Raw genomic sequence first — 12,352 nt, forward strand, 5'->3', positions numbered from 1 at the left:
AGAAGCCCTGTGTGTTGTCCTCATTACTCTTTTTTTTTTTTCAATCCTTTTTAGCACTTGTAGGACAATAGTTTCTAAATTCAGTTGCAGCTAAACCCTTGATTTCAATCTTGTTATTAGGTCTGCCACACACCTCTAAAGCATGGGCTTTCTGTAGTTGTAATAGTGGTGAAGTACCGCTTGGAAAAACTCTCCAGGTGATTCTGAAGTATTTCTCCTCTACTTTTGTCCTGATCACCCCCAGTGGCATGTACTGCTTTAGAGGGAGTGGTGTTTCATGGCTGTGTCAGGTGTGGAAAGGCAACCTTCTTTTGTAACCAAGAAATTGAAAATGACCACGTGGTTTAAAAAATAAACAAACTTGGGCTTCCCTGGTGGCGCAGTGGTTAAGAATCCGCCTGCCAATGCAGAGAACACGGGTTCAAGCCCTGGTCTGGGAAGATCCCACATGCCGCGGAGCAACTAAGCCCATGCGCCACAACTACTGAAGCCCGAGCGCCTAGAGCCTGTGCTCCGCAACAAGAGAAGCCACCGCAATGAGAAGCCTGCATCCTACAGCAAAGAGTATCCCCCACTCGCCACAACTAGAGAAAGCCCGTGCACAGCAACGAAGACCCAACGCAGCCAAAAATAAATAAAGAAAATAAATAAATTTATAAAAAAAGAATAAACAAACTTGAGACAAATGAAAAGTATTCTCATCTTGCATCTTGTTCCCATTAAAAAATGATCCTGAGGGGCTTCCCTGGTGGCGCAGTGGTTGAGAGTCCGCCTGCCGATGCAGGGAACATGGGTTCGTGCCCCGGTCCGGGAAGATCCCACATACCGCGGAGCGGCTGGGCCCGTGAGCCATGGCCGCTGAGCCTGCGCGTCCGGAGCCCGTGCTCTGCAACGGGAGAGGCCACAACAGTGAGAGGCCCGCGTAACAAAAAAAATTAAATTAAATTAAAAAAATATGATCCTGATATCAAGAACTATGTAGAAACAAAAATTACTTTTAATTATTGATAGTTATTGACTAAATGTATTAAACATTTAAATCCAAAATACTATGGGAATCATGTTTGTATATGTTGTAAAGAAGTCACAAATGCTGAACGATATCTTAATTTTCTTTTACCATTGACTGGAGTGCTAAATAAATACTTTTACTTTAAGGTTAAATACAGAGAAGGTTGATATGCACTTTGGATCTTATTCAAGAAGGTATGGTCAGAGGAAATTTTAATCTTATTTCTTATCTGTGATAGTTCAAAATAATTTAAACATGACAGCTTTAATAAAGTTTAACTGATACTCGAGATATGAGCTATTTCACTTTAAGTATTGTTCAGCAAAATTCCATCTTTAATGAGTTTCTTGGTCAAGGAAAAAATTAACATTCCAACAATAAATTGTATTTGCCATTGTTTTGGAAATCCTGAACATTCATGTTTTAATTCTTTGAATTTTCAGGGCAAAAAAATATATTATTGAAGGAGAAGAATACTTTCTTGGATGTCGTACCAAATAATTTCCTTGTTAACACACACTTCACTCTTCACATTAGCAGTTAGTAACCAGTCTCTTACCTAATGAATCTATATAATATCATTGAGTTTAAGATCTACTTTGGAATACTTTATTTTAGCAAATATGTATTGCTTAAATGTGCACTTGTAATGTCGCTAATGTGAAAGTATGTTTTGGTATTTTCAATCCCTTATTTTCCTCTCTATATGATTAGTAAGAACCATCAAGCACATTTTGTTTGGATTAGGGTTAACTATTGTTTATTTTATGTAGAGTTTTCAACCCAGGACTTTGGATCTAAATTTGTGACTGGCAAAATGCCTGCTGTTGTATTCTCTGTATCCTTCACCCTGATCTCTTCCTTGTTCCCTAATCTGGTGTGCAACTGTTATTGGACATGACTCTATTTTAGCACTTGCTGTTATTAGGTTGAAGTTATCTCTGTATATGCTTTTACTTCCCCACTATATTGTCAGCTCCTCCAAGGCAAGGATTATGTCTTATTTCTCTTTGTAGTCCCAGAACCTAGCACAATACTTGGAACTGGATAAACCTTTTTTTTAAGCTTAATGGAGCTGAATATGATTTATATGTGCTATTTCCAAGTACTTTTTAATATTCTAGCTATATTTATCAAGAAGAAAAGGGGACTTCTAGACTGATCACTAGCTTTAAATATTTGAAAAGCTGAACATGAAATATAGAAAGATACTAGACTAATTTAGTATTGTTCTGGAGGGCAGAACTGGTTCTAATGGTTAGAACTCTACAGTGAAGCTGGTCTGGTTTCATTTGGAATGCTAAGCTGTGTGATAATGGAGATGGCCTACACTCCTTTGATAAAGCTCTGTATCCCTGAAGACATTCAAACAGAGCTGGTTGGTCAGTTGTCAGAATGTTCTAGAAAGAATTCTGAATTTGGTGGCAGATAAATCATCAGTTCTTCCAACTGTTTGTTGATTTGCTTGCTTGCTTTGTTTCAGAAACTTTTTTTAAAAAGTGACTTAGAAGCAATCACAGAAATTTTTAATGCCCCTCAAATTCAGAAAAGCTGGTAATGCTTATTCAGTTTTTAGAATAATGTCCTCATGATTTTCTTCACATTGGTTAAAAGTTTATCTATTGAGAGCCCACTAAATAATAACTGAAACATTTTCAGAACTTTTTTTTCTTTTGTCTTAGCAAGATGTGCATATAATCATTCCTTTATTATAATAGAATTGGAAGCTTGCTCTTGTGAGCAGAACACTGGGTTGGAAGTCAGATACGTTGAATTCTTTCTGCTCCAGTCTCTGCCATTAGGTAGCCATGTGTGTTGGGAAAATTCCTCTCAGCTTCAGTTTCCTCTTTGTTAAATTGCTGGGGGTAGGATGGGAAAAGCACGAAGCTTAAGGTCCCTTCTTACCACAAAAGTCACCTTCTAATAGGCACTTTGATAGGCATGTTAATTCCTTCAGAGCATTAAAATATTTTTATTACAGGAAAGTTTTGTGGGAGGGTTATTCTTGGTTCAAAAGATGATTTGGTCTTTTCTTAGGTATCTTTAACAAGTCAGAAACTATTGCTCTAAAAGCTTTCATGGATGCTGTTCTTTTTCAGAAAGGGGAGTCTCAGTTCTTAGAACTACCCTTTAGGGCAGCCACTGAGCCTCTGAGGTTAAAATCTAAGAACTCCAGGCTTACGAAGTAATTTCTTGATTAATCTAAGCTAGGTCCGTGGAAGCCCTTAACAGCGCTAAGCCATGTATGCTTGAGAAGAAACAGCATACTTATTTGGGAGGATCTTTAATATGTTGTGCATATGATTTATTTAATGTTATTCTTTCAAAATGGATTTTGACTTTTCCCTTTGTTATTGGAAATACATTGGATATTTATAAGATGGTATGAAGTGTATAGCATCAGATTAAATTTTTGCACTTCTTACATGCCTATCTGCATATATAATATAGTTCAGATAGCATTTTTGAAAAATAGTATATTCACTATGAGTATAAATGCTTGGAGTTTTTCAGTGGTTGTTTAGAAATGAAAAATAATATAATAGATTGTCTTTAGGTCAAGTCTCCTCCTAGACACTTTAATTATACTTACAACAGCCCTTCAGGGTAGATGATATTATGCTCGTTTTACAGAGGTCGAAATCAGTGCTCAGAAGGGATAAATGACTTGCTTACCTTTACCCCTTAATACAGCCAGGACTCAAATCTCACTTTGTCTACTTCTAAAGGCTTTGTTCTTTCTGCTCTGATATAGTAAATACTTGTAAAGCTATGAAAAGATTAAATGTTGAGGATTTTTAAAACTCATTGGGGACAGGAACTATGTGTTTTCATAACTTGACCTAGTTTCTGGTAGAGGAACTCAATAAATAATATTTGTTGAATGAATGAGACAATTAAATAAACTCTGTTTAAAAGCCTAAGATTTTGCTTCAAGGAGACAATTTTATATACTATATAAATGATAGAAAGAAACTTGAAAGTCCATAGAGTGGTTTATAGTTTAGAATTATATAAAAATTAAAAGGTTGAAAATATTGAGGAGAGTTAGATCTTATTTATGTAAAATAGATAAAGTATTTTAATATCATCTGCTTTCAGGTTGGATAATCATGTCTTAGATTAATGCTTCCTGACTCTTATTCTTTGTAACATTTAAACATTTCTCAGTTTTCTTGGGATTCTATGCCCCTGATGAATCTATGAGAAAAATGAAACAGGGGCCTTTAGAAGCAAGATGATCATGAATTGTCCTTGATCAATATTTGTTACATGGATCTTTTAGTAAGACTCAGTTTATTCCCTGCATCTTTGTATTCCATATATCTAAGTAATTTTGCTCATTCATTTATGCTCTTAAGTACGTAGCACTTAGTAGGTGTTTAATAAATCTTATTTATTGTAGGAAGAAAGTAAGGAATAAGAGAAGGAGGGAGAGAAGGAAAAGCCAGTGACCTGGTTTAAAAAAGGTCTTCCTTTAAAAAAGGAAGATCAACTGGCAAGAGAAGACCACACAAAATGCATAAGTGAGCATATGGTTTCTTTAGGGAAAAATCGACTGTCAGAACTTCACAGAAAACCTTTTTTCCCCAGTACAATCACACACCAAGTATTAGTCACAGGGCACTAGTGTGGTCTGACAAATAGATTGGAAAGATCTACTGTCTTTGAAAAATCTCTAAACTTTATAATAGAAAAAAATGTGACTCACTAAATTTAGCACTCTTTTTTTCTAGGGTTATGGAAACCATTACCTTTAGAAAATGGAGAGCCACGTAGTAAAATACTACTTAGAAGCAATTCCTGATTGCCTCCCAACACTGATGAATTAGGGGCCCAAAATAGGCCAGAGCCAGAGCCAGAGAGGCCCCAGCTGCCCGATGCCTCAGGCACTGGAGGGGCATTTGCTGAGAGTCATTGTTGCTTGGACATAAAGTCAGAAAAGAAGCATCTGGGAGTTTTAATATTTAATGCTGTTAGAGGGAAGAGAACTCTGGCTGAGAGTTTGAATTTAGTGGACTACAAGTTAAAGGATTAAGAACTGTAATAGCAAATAAGTACAGGTAGTTTCCACATAGTTCCTCTAATTGTGTTGCATTATGAGATTCTTTTCCTAAAAACCAAAGTAAGTAGTTTCACAAGTGTTTGAACTCCTGAGATAGACCACTCAGTTGGCTAAAGTATCCCTAGAAATCAAGCAGTAAACCTCAAATCATCTTTAGTCATGTTGAAAGTCATGTTAACTCTGATGAGTACGTGATAAAAGTGAAGTTAATTGATGTCATTTCTGGTTTCATATCTTGCCCAACTCAAAACGCAAGGTGAGTGGCTCCTGGGAGTACGTTAAATTCTTATTTTGCTCTTTTAAAATATGAAGGACCACTATGGATAGCATATTCTTTCCCTAGTTCTTTAAAGGAGAATAAAGATTGAGTCACTGTTACATATTTTGGAAGGGGAACCCTAAACATTAGTAGACTTACTGAAACCTCCTGAAATTGCTAGAATGACCCAGATTTTCCAGCCTGGCAGAGATTCCACAGACCTACTCCAGCAGCCTTGATTAACGCCTCAGTTTGGGTATCTAAGTTTTAAGAGAAACTCAGCAGCCCTTTTATGTGGTCAAGTAGCACAGTTTCTAAATCTCATAAGCAGAAAGGTATAAATAAGATCATTCTCAGTTGAGAGCTATAAAAATTTCAAATTCTCAGTATTTTTCAAAATCGTGATTTAATATTAAGTTAGAAACCCTTTGGCTTTACTTTCTTACTGAAATGTGTGTGTGTGTGTGTGTGTGTGTATTTTTTGCGGGGGTGGGGGTAAGGTAACTGAAGTCTGTCAGAATTACTGGTTTGTACCATCTCTTGGGATACAGGGATTGGGAGTGCTGTTACAACGCCATCTGCTGGTCATCTCATCTGTAGTCAAACTGCGGCTTTTTTGAGGCCTGAATAGTATTGTCCAGAAATTCTAGAAAGCACTGTCTTAGAATAGGAGAAATAAAGGAAATTTGGAAGGGGAGTATTTCTTACAAGTCCTTCCTTTGACAAAATTTACTGGTTACATGTCACTTTAAAGAGGTTTTGAAAATATTGTATTTCTTAGTAACAATTGTTAATTGAAGTTTAATTATAGGGTTCTCAGAATAGTAAATATTCTGGTCAGTTTTTATTCAAGTTTAAGATCTTGATAAATAGTAAAACAAAGATATATATTTTCCAAGGGTTATGGGGGGGAAGTTCCTCCATATATTTTTGATTTCCATTTGTGCACAAATTAGGGAAATGACCTTGTTTTCAGAGTTTTTTAAAGTTTTTTTTAAAAATGAGAGAGATTGTGTTGTGTATTATTTTGAATGGAGATATAATTTCAGTGGCATTTGGACATTTATTAGGAACACCAGGTTAATAAGACACATTAAATAGAATAAACCAGTTGCTGTCCATGACTAAAAACATGTTTGAAGTAAAACTGAATCTCTCTTAGAAGGAAAGGCAAACATTATTTCCTCCCATAGTACATCTGTTTAGAGCTGGCTGACTAATCCTTCAAGAAGTTGCTGAACTTCTTCCAAGTGCTGAAAACCTAATTCTGTTTTAAAAATAGATCTACATAATCTTATCTTCATACGTGTTTTTAAGTGTTTAACAAAAAGGATAATTATTTTTGTAAATTAATGGTTTCTTAGGTCCACACTCCAATTGAAGCTTTGTCGTTTTTTTTTTGTTTTTTTTTTAAGGGAGTCCTGGGAAAAGTAGCCTATGAGAGTGCAGGGTTTGTGGGAAGAAGAATTGGTTTTTGTATTAATTTTTTTCAATTTCAGTATAGTGTTAATATCTCAAATATGTGAGAACAGGACACTTTCTCTTCCGAACTACAGTAATAGCTGTAGATGCAATAGAATCATAGTGGTAAATGCAGTAGTCCTATCATGAAACTCCTTAGCCTGTCTGAGGAATCTTGACTAAACACTTTACCAAACCAGCTACAAACTGAAATGAAAACACATCTCAAAGTGAAATGAACATTATGAGTGTTTTTAACGCTTCTAACTAATGTTCTGTGTTGTAGAAATTCTTTATTTTCTTTGAACCCAACTGCTAAACTGAGCATTCGGTAGCAATTTGTTGTTTAAATGGTGATGAAAAGAAAAGAGAATAATGCTGGGGAGTGGTCCTTTTGATAGACTTTTCTTATTTCTTTTTCCTGTAGTGGATTTCTTCGCCACTTTGCTTCTCTGCACTTTCTCATAACATAACAGTTAATAGTGCAGATTTCTCAAGCCAGATGGGCTGCTTCCACCATCACTAGCTTGGGCAAGTTACCTCTTTGTGCCTCCATTTCCTCACCTGTGAAATAAATAATATCTACGTCACAGGTTCGTGGGGAGGATATAAATTTAAACTTAACTTTAAATGAGGAAATAACTTGCAAATCACTTAGAATAGGTATACTAAGCCCCCAAATGTTCGCTGTTCTTATAATTCTTCTCCTCCAGAGCACTTTTCCCTTTTGTGTTTTTGACATCTCTCCCCTCAGCCTCCGTGCTCCCAACTCATGTGTTTCTCTTTATGATTAGATCAACCAATATTAATACCTTACTACTTGCTATTGCCTAATCAAATTTTACCCTATTTTAGTCATTTCTTAATAGAACAGTTGCTTCTCCACATGGCTTTTAAAGAATACTTTCAACTTCTGTGTTTCGATTAAGTTGACAGATTTTTTATTTCCCTCCCAGGGCAGTTTCTATTAAATGAGTTCTATTTGTTATGTTTAAAATGAAGGAGAAAAGAATACCTATTTAGTTAATATGGTGAAACTAAATGATTTGTAATGGTTGAATACCTGTCACCAAGGTATGTCTTCTAGCCCTAATTCTGGCTTTGGTGGTATGAAGGCCAGAACCACTTAGCTATAACCATGGCTCTTGTGGATGACCCTGTTACAGCTATTAATTTAAAGGACAACATGGTGTGTCTTGTATTAGGAGTCTATACTATGTATCGATGTCAGCAAAAATCATTTACAAGTTCTTGCTTATGACCTGTCTCTAAGATAAGTCCTTAAACACTTCCTTATGCTATTAATAGAAGAGATGAGATGAAAGGTGTTGGCAAGCAGCTTTTGGAGCTAGTGAACCTTTGGGTTAAAAACAATGGATATATGAGCATTCCTATTGAATTTATATCTTTAAAACTTTCCCCTTTATTTTATTGAGCTGACTGTTCTTTTTATGTAAATCTAAGATGTATTCCTAACTTAATGTATATTCAGTAATTTTTGTTTGTCTCTGTACTACATATAATATGTTAAGGTGCTAGTCCTTGCATGAAAGTTTTCTTGTGGTTAGGAAAAAATAATCTAGACAGTGAAAAGGATAGTGTCTTTCTTTGTTTTACTTGCTTAATCAGTGGAGTTTTTCCCCATCATGAGCTCTGTGGTTTTGTAGCTCTTAAAACAAACACCAGCATTCTCTAAGAAGCAGTATTTTACATGTTTTATTATATTTATATCTTGTATGCTGAGATCTTTTCTTCTGAGAGAGAAACATATGTTTGGTGAGTTCATATTTCTTGAAATATACATGATTCTTCAGACTGGAATCTAATGAAATAGGACTCCCATTTGAAAACCAAAGAGTTAAGGCTACAACAGAGGATAAAAGTGATCGAATGATTAGCCAGGGGCTAATAGAAATTCTGGGAAGAATGACAGATTGTATATTAGGAAGAAATATGATCTCATATTCATTGAAGCTTTTTACAACTAAAGATCTAAAAGAAATAATAGAAAATTACTGAAAGAGATGAATGTCTGAAACTTTAGAAAAGCATGTGGTATTGGATTAATCCAAGCAAGAAAGACTGATGGGCAGATAATAAATTACATTGTGTAGGAAGTCTGCATTCCTTGTTTTCAAGTACTTTCTTTTTTTTCCTTGCAAGATATATTTAAGTAGCTCTAGGCCAGTTTCAGAATATTCAGTTCATGATTTTCATCATCACACCATATGTGTATGATTCTTTGGAATAGATAAAGTATTATAAACAAAGACCCCCAAATCCTTTAGTGGTGAAGGTTAATCTAAACCTTCCTTCTGTTCTGTACCAAATTGGTAGCATTTTTCCTTATGAGAATATGAACAACTTAGAATACCTTTTCACATACGATTAATTGTAATGTCCCATAACTAACAAGAGAGTTTGGAGAAATGTACTGTACTTCTGCTGAGGAAAAGGCTTTATTTCAACAGCTGTACTTCTGCTGGGAAAAAAGGAATAGTCATAAACTGGAAAATGTGAATATGTATATTTTCATTGCAGAGAAGTGACTATTTACTTAACTGTTCTAAATTTTACTTTGCCATAAGTACATGTTGTTTTACCAAAAAAAAAAAAAAGAGAGTGTATGTGTTTGTATATGTAAGCGTTGCCTATCTTCATGTAAATTTATACACAAACTAGTATATATGCTTTTTTTCCCCCCAGGATCGAGTGGTCACACAGCACTGTAATAATTGTGAAGTTCAGCTACTTTTAAATATGTTTATTGAGAAGCATACATTCTTCTTCTTAAACTCTTTGAGCCTTTTAATCAGTTTTCCCGCAGATTTTTGCCATTCAGCCTTGGCATTCATTTGTGTTCTTAGTTTTTGTAGGTCCAAGGAGAAAGTGAAATGTTTCCTGAAATATAAATAAGTAATAAAATTAACATGCACACAGAGTACACTCTATTCTTCATGGACATATTCTTGTTGGCTCTTTTTTAATATATACTTAATCTCTGGGGGAAACAGAGATTATTACTCTGTTAAACTGACTCTAAATCATCTGGGTTTCTATATACTTAAGCATTTAAGTTTAAACTCAAGTATTTACATATAAATGAGTTCTGTATTCTGTAACCATATTAAACATTTCCTAGTGTATGATGGAAGGTTAATAAGATGTGGGTTTTTTTTATAGCTATACCAGAAATAAGATCATTATTAAAATGCTATAAAAGTTCTTGGATCCTGTCTGATAGAATGTGAGAAATAATGCTAGCTTCAGGTTTTGATTGCATAATACAGATGAGCCCTGTTAATAAAATGGAATAAAAGTTACAAGCTTTGTCTATTTAATATGCTTAATAGTTGCAATTGAATCTTTTCTCATCTGTTTTAGAGGACAACTTAAAATGTAACTCACTGTGCACTTTGTTATCGTTTTATAATAACGTGTCCAAAATGTGTGTGGGAGGACAGTGGCAGAGAAAAGGAGAGAGAGGAAGTGAGACTTCTGGGGGGAGGTCTCTCTCTAGTAAGAAAGAACAAATAATCAAAATTATTAGCTGTACTTATTTATCTCCTGTGTCTATATCAAATGTTGCTAAACTAACTGCTAATGCCTTGGACAGAGGAATAACATCAAGAGTTTTGGCCAAACTTCAAGCAAAATTTCATTTATAAGTGGCCTATAATCAAGATGCTTTCTTTTACCTAAATCATTTGCCTTGGACTTGAAATGTAAACAAAAGATACCTAATGAGCTTACCAATTATTCTTCTCTACAAAGTTATTTATCTCCATTTTTATCTCCATTCCTGGTATATATCTATCTTTGAGGATAGTGCAGTATGAATTAATCTTCCACATGCTGTTGTAGCCCAAATGGACATCCATATTTCTGGATAGATTGTTCTTTAAATGGTTAAAAATTATAGAATTCTAATAGGAACTCTTTTTATTCTGTTTGCAGCTATGTCATCTTATCTTTTAATTATTAAAACAGAGCTTCCTGCTGCTATTTCAGAATTTTTGTCTGGAGACCATAGTGGGTAAGAAAAAATATTTCACATTGTATCCATTCATTTATTAATTCAATAAATACATATTAAGCCCTTGTGGGAAGTAAAATAAATGTAGCCCCTGCCCTCAAGACACTTACAAATTAGGCAGAGGCAGAGTAATAATAGAGAAGAAAACACTCTGCAGATGTCTAGTGATACTCCAGTATGTGCAGAGCACTGCACTGTGAACCCTCTGATGTGCCAGTGTAATTCTTGCATTCCATGGGGTCATGAAAGGACAGGACAGGTATGAGCTAGCTCTTGGAGAAGAGTAAAGGAGAAATTTCTGGATATGAAAGATTGGTTGGGGGATGGGGGAAGGCAGAAAGCACTGACAGTAAAGGTCTTAGTGGAGGGGAGTGGATAATTCTGCTGCCACTTTTCAGCGAACCATAGTGATAAAGATAAATCAGAGTGATAACGTTACAACATACTTGTGTAAGATCCTGTTATACAGCATTATTAGAAAAAATTTGTTTCATTTCCTGTTTTTTAACAATATTATAAACAATACTAAACCATGTTACACTGCCCTTCTCCTTTCTTATTTTAAAAATACTGGGAAGCTCAATATCAAAAAAACAAACAACCCAATCCAAAAATGGGCAGAAGACCTAAATAGACATTTTTCTAAAGAAGATATACAGATTGCCAACAAACACATGAAAGGATGCTCAACATCGCTAATCATTAGAGAAATGCAAATCAAAACTACAATGAGGTATCACCTCACATCAGTCAGAATGGCCATCGTCAAAAAATCTACAAACAGTAAATGCTGGAGAGGGTGTGGAGAAAAGGGAACCCTCTTGCGCTGTTGGTGGGAATGTAACTTGTTACAGCCACTACGGAGAACAGCATGGAACAGTTCCTTAAAAAACTAAAAATAGAACTACCATATGACCCAGCAATCCCACTACTGGGCATATACCCTGAGAAAACCATAATTCAAAAAGAGTCATGTACCAAAATCTTCATTGCAGCTCTATTTACAATAGCCAGGACATGGAAGCAACCTAAGTGTCCATCGACAGATGAATGGGTAAAGAAGATGTGGCACATATATACAATGGAATATTACTCAGCCATAAAAAGAAACGAAGTTGAGTTATTTGTAGTGAGGTGGATGGACCTGGAGTCTGTCATACAGAGTGAAGTAAGTCAGAAAGAGAAAAACAAATGCCATATGCTAACACATATATATGGAGTCTAAAAAAAAATGGTTCTAATGAACCGAGGGGCAGGACAGGAATAAAGACACACGTAGAGAATGGACTTGAGGACACGGGGGAAGGGTAAGCTGGGATGAAGTGAGAGAGTGGCATGGACATATATACACTACGAAACATAAAATAGATAGCTAGTGGGAAGCAGCCGTATAGCACAGGGAGATCAGCTCAGTACTTTGTGACCACCTAGAGAGGTGGGATAGGGAGGGTGGGAGGGAGACGCAAGAGGGAGGGGATATGGGGATATAGGTATATGTATACCTGATTCACTTTGTTA

At 35.5% G+C, this 12,352-nt stretch overlaps 1 protein-coding gene across 7 annotated transcripts in view; it reads left to right on the forward strand.

The window, feature by feature from the left end:
- The window catches only part of SLC38A6 (solute carrier family 38 member 6), a 73,085-nt gene that overhangs the window by 30,131 nt on the left and 30,602 nt on the right, over positions 1 to 12,352 (forward strand). For all 7 annotated transcript variants that reach the window (XR_003433674.1, XM_027111424.1, XM_027111429.1 and 4 more), the window contains exon 6: positions 10,756 to 10,834. Coding sequence is in view for 6 of the 7 variants with exons in the window: in XM_027111424.1 (XP_026967225.1) it covers positions 10,756 to 10,834 (79 nt within the window). In the remaining variant the exon portion in view is untranslated. The remainder of the gene's footprint in view (positions 1 to 10,755; positions 10,835 to 12,352) is intronic.

This window comes from Aethalodelphis obliquidens, unplaced genomic scaffold (assembly GCF_003676395.1).
Source record: "Aethalodelphis obliquidens isolate GAN/ISIS:26980383/991018 unplaced genomic scaffold, ASM367639v1 scaffold10, whole genome shotgun sequence".
In the NCBI taxonomy this organism is placed as follows: Eukaryota; Metazoa; Chordata; class Mammalia; order Artiodactyla; family Delphinidae; genus Aethalodelphis; species Aethalodelphis obliquidens.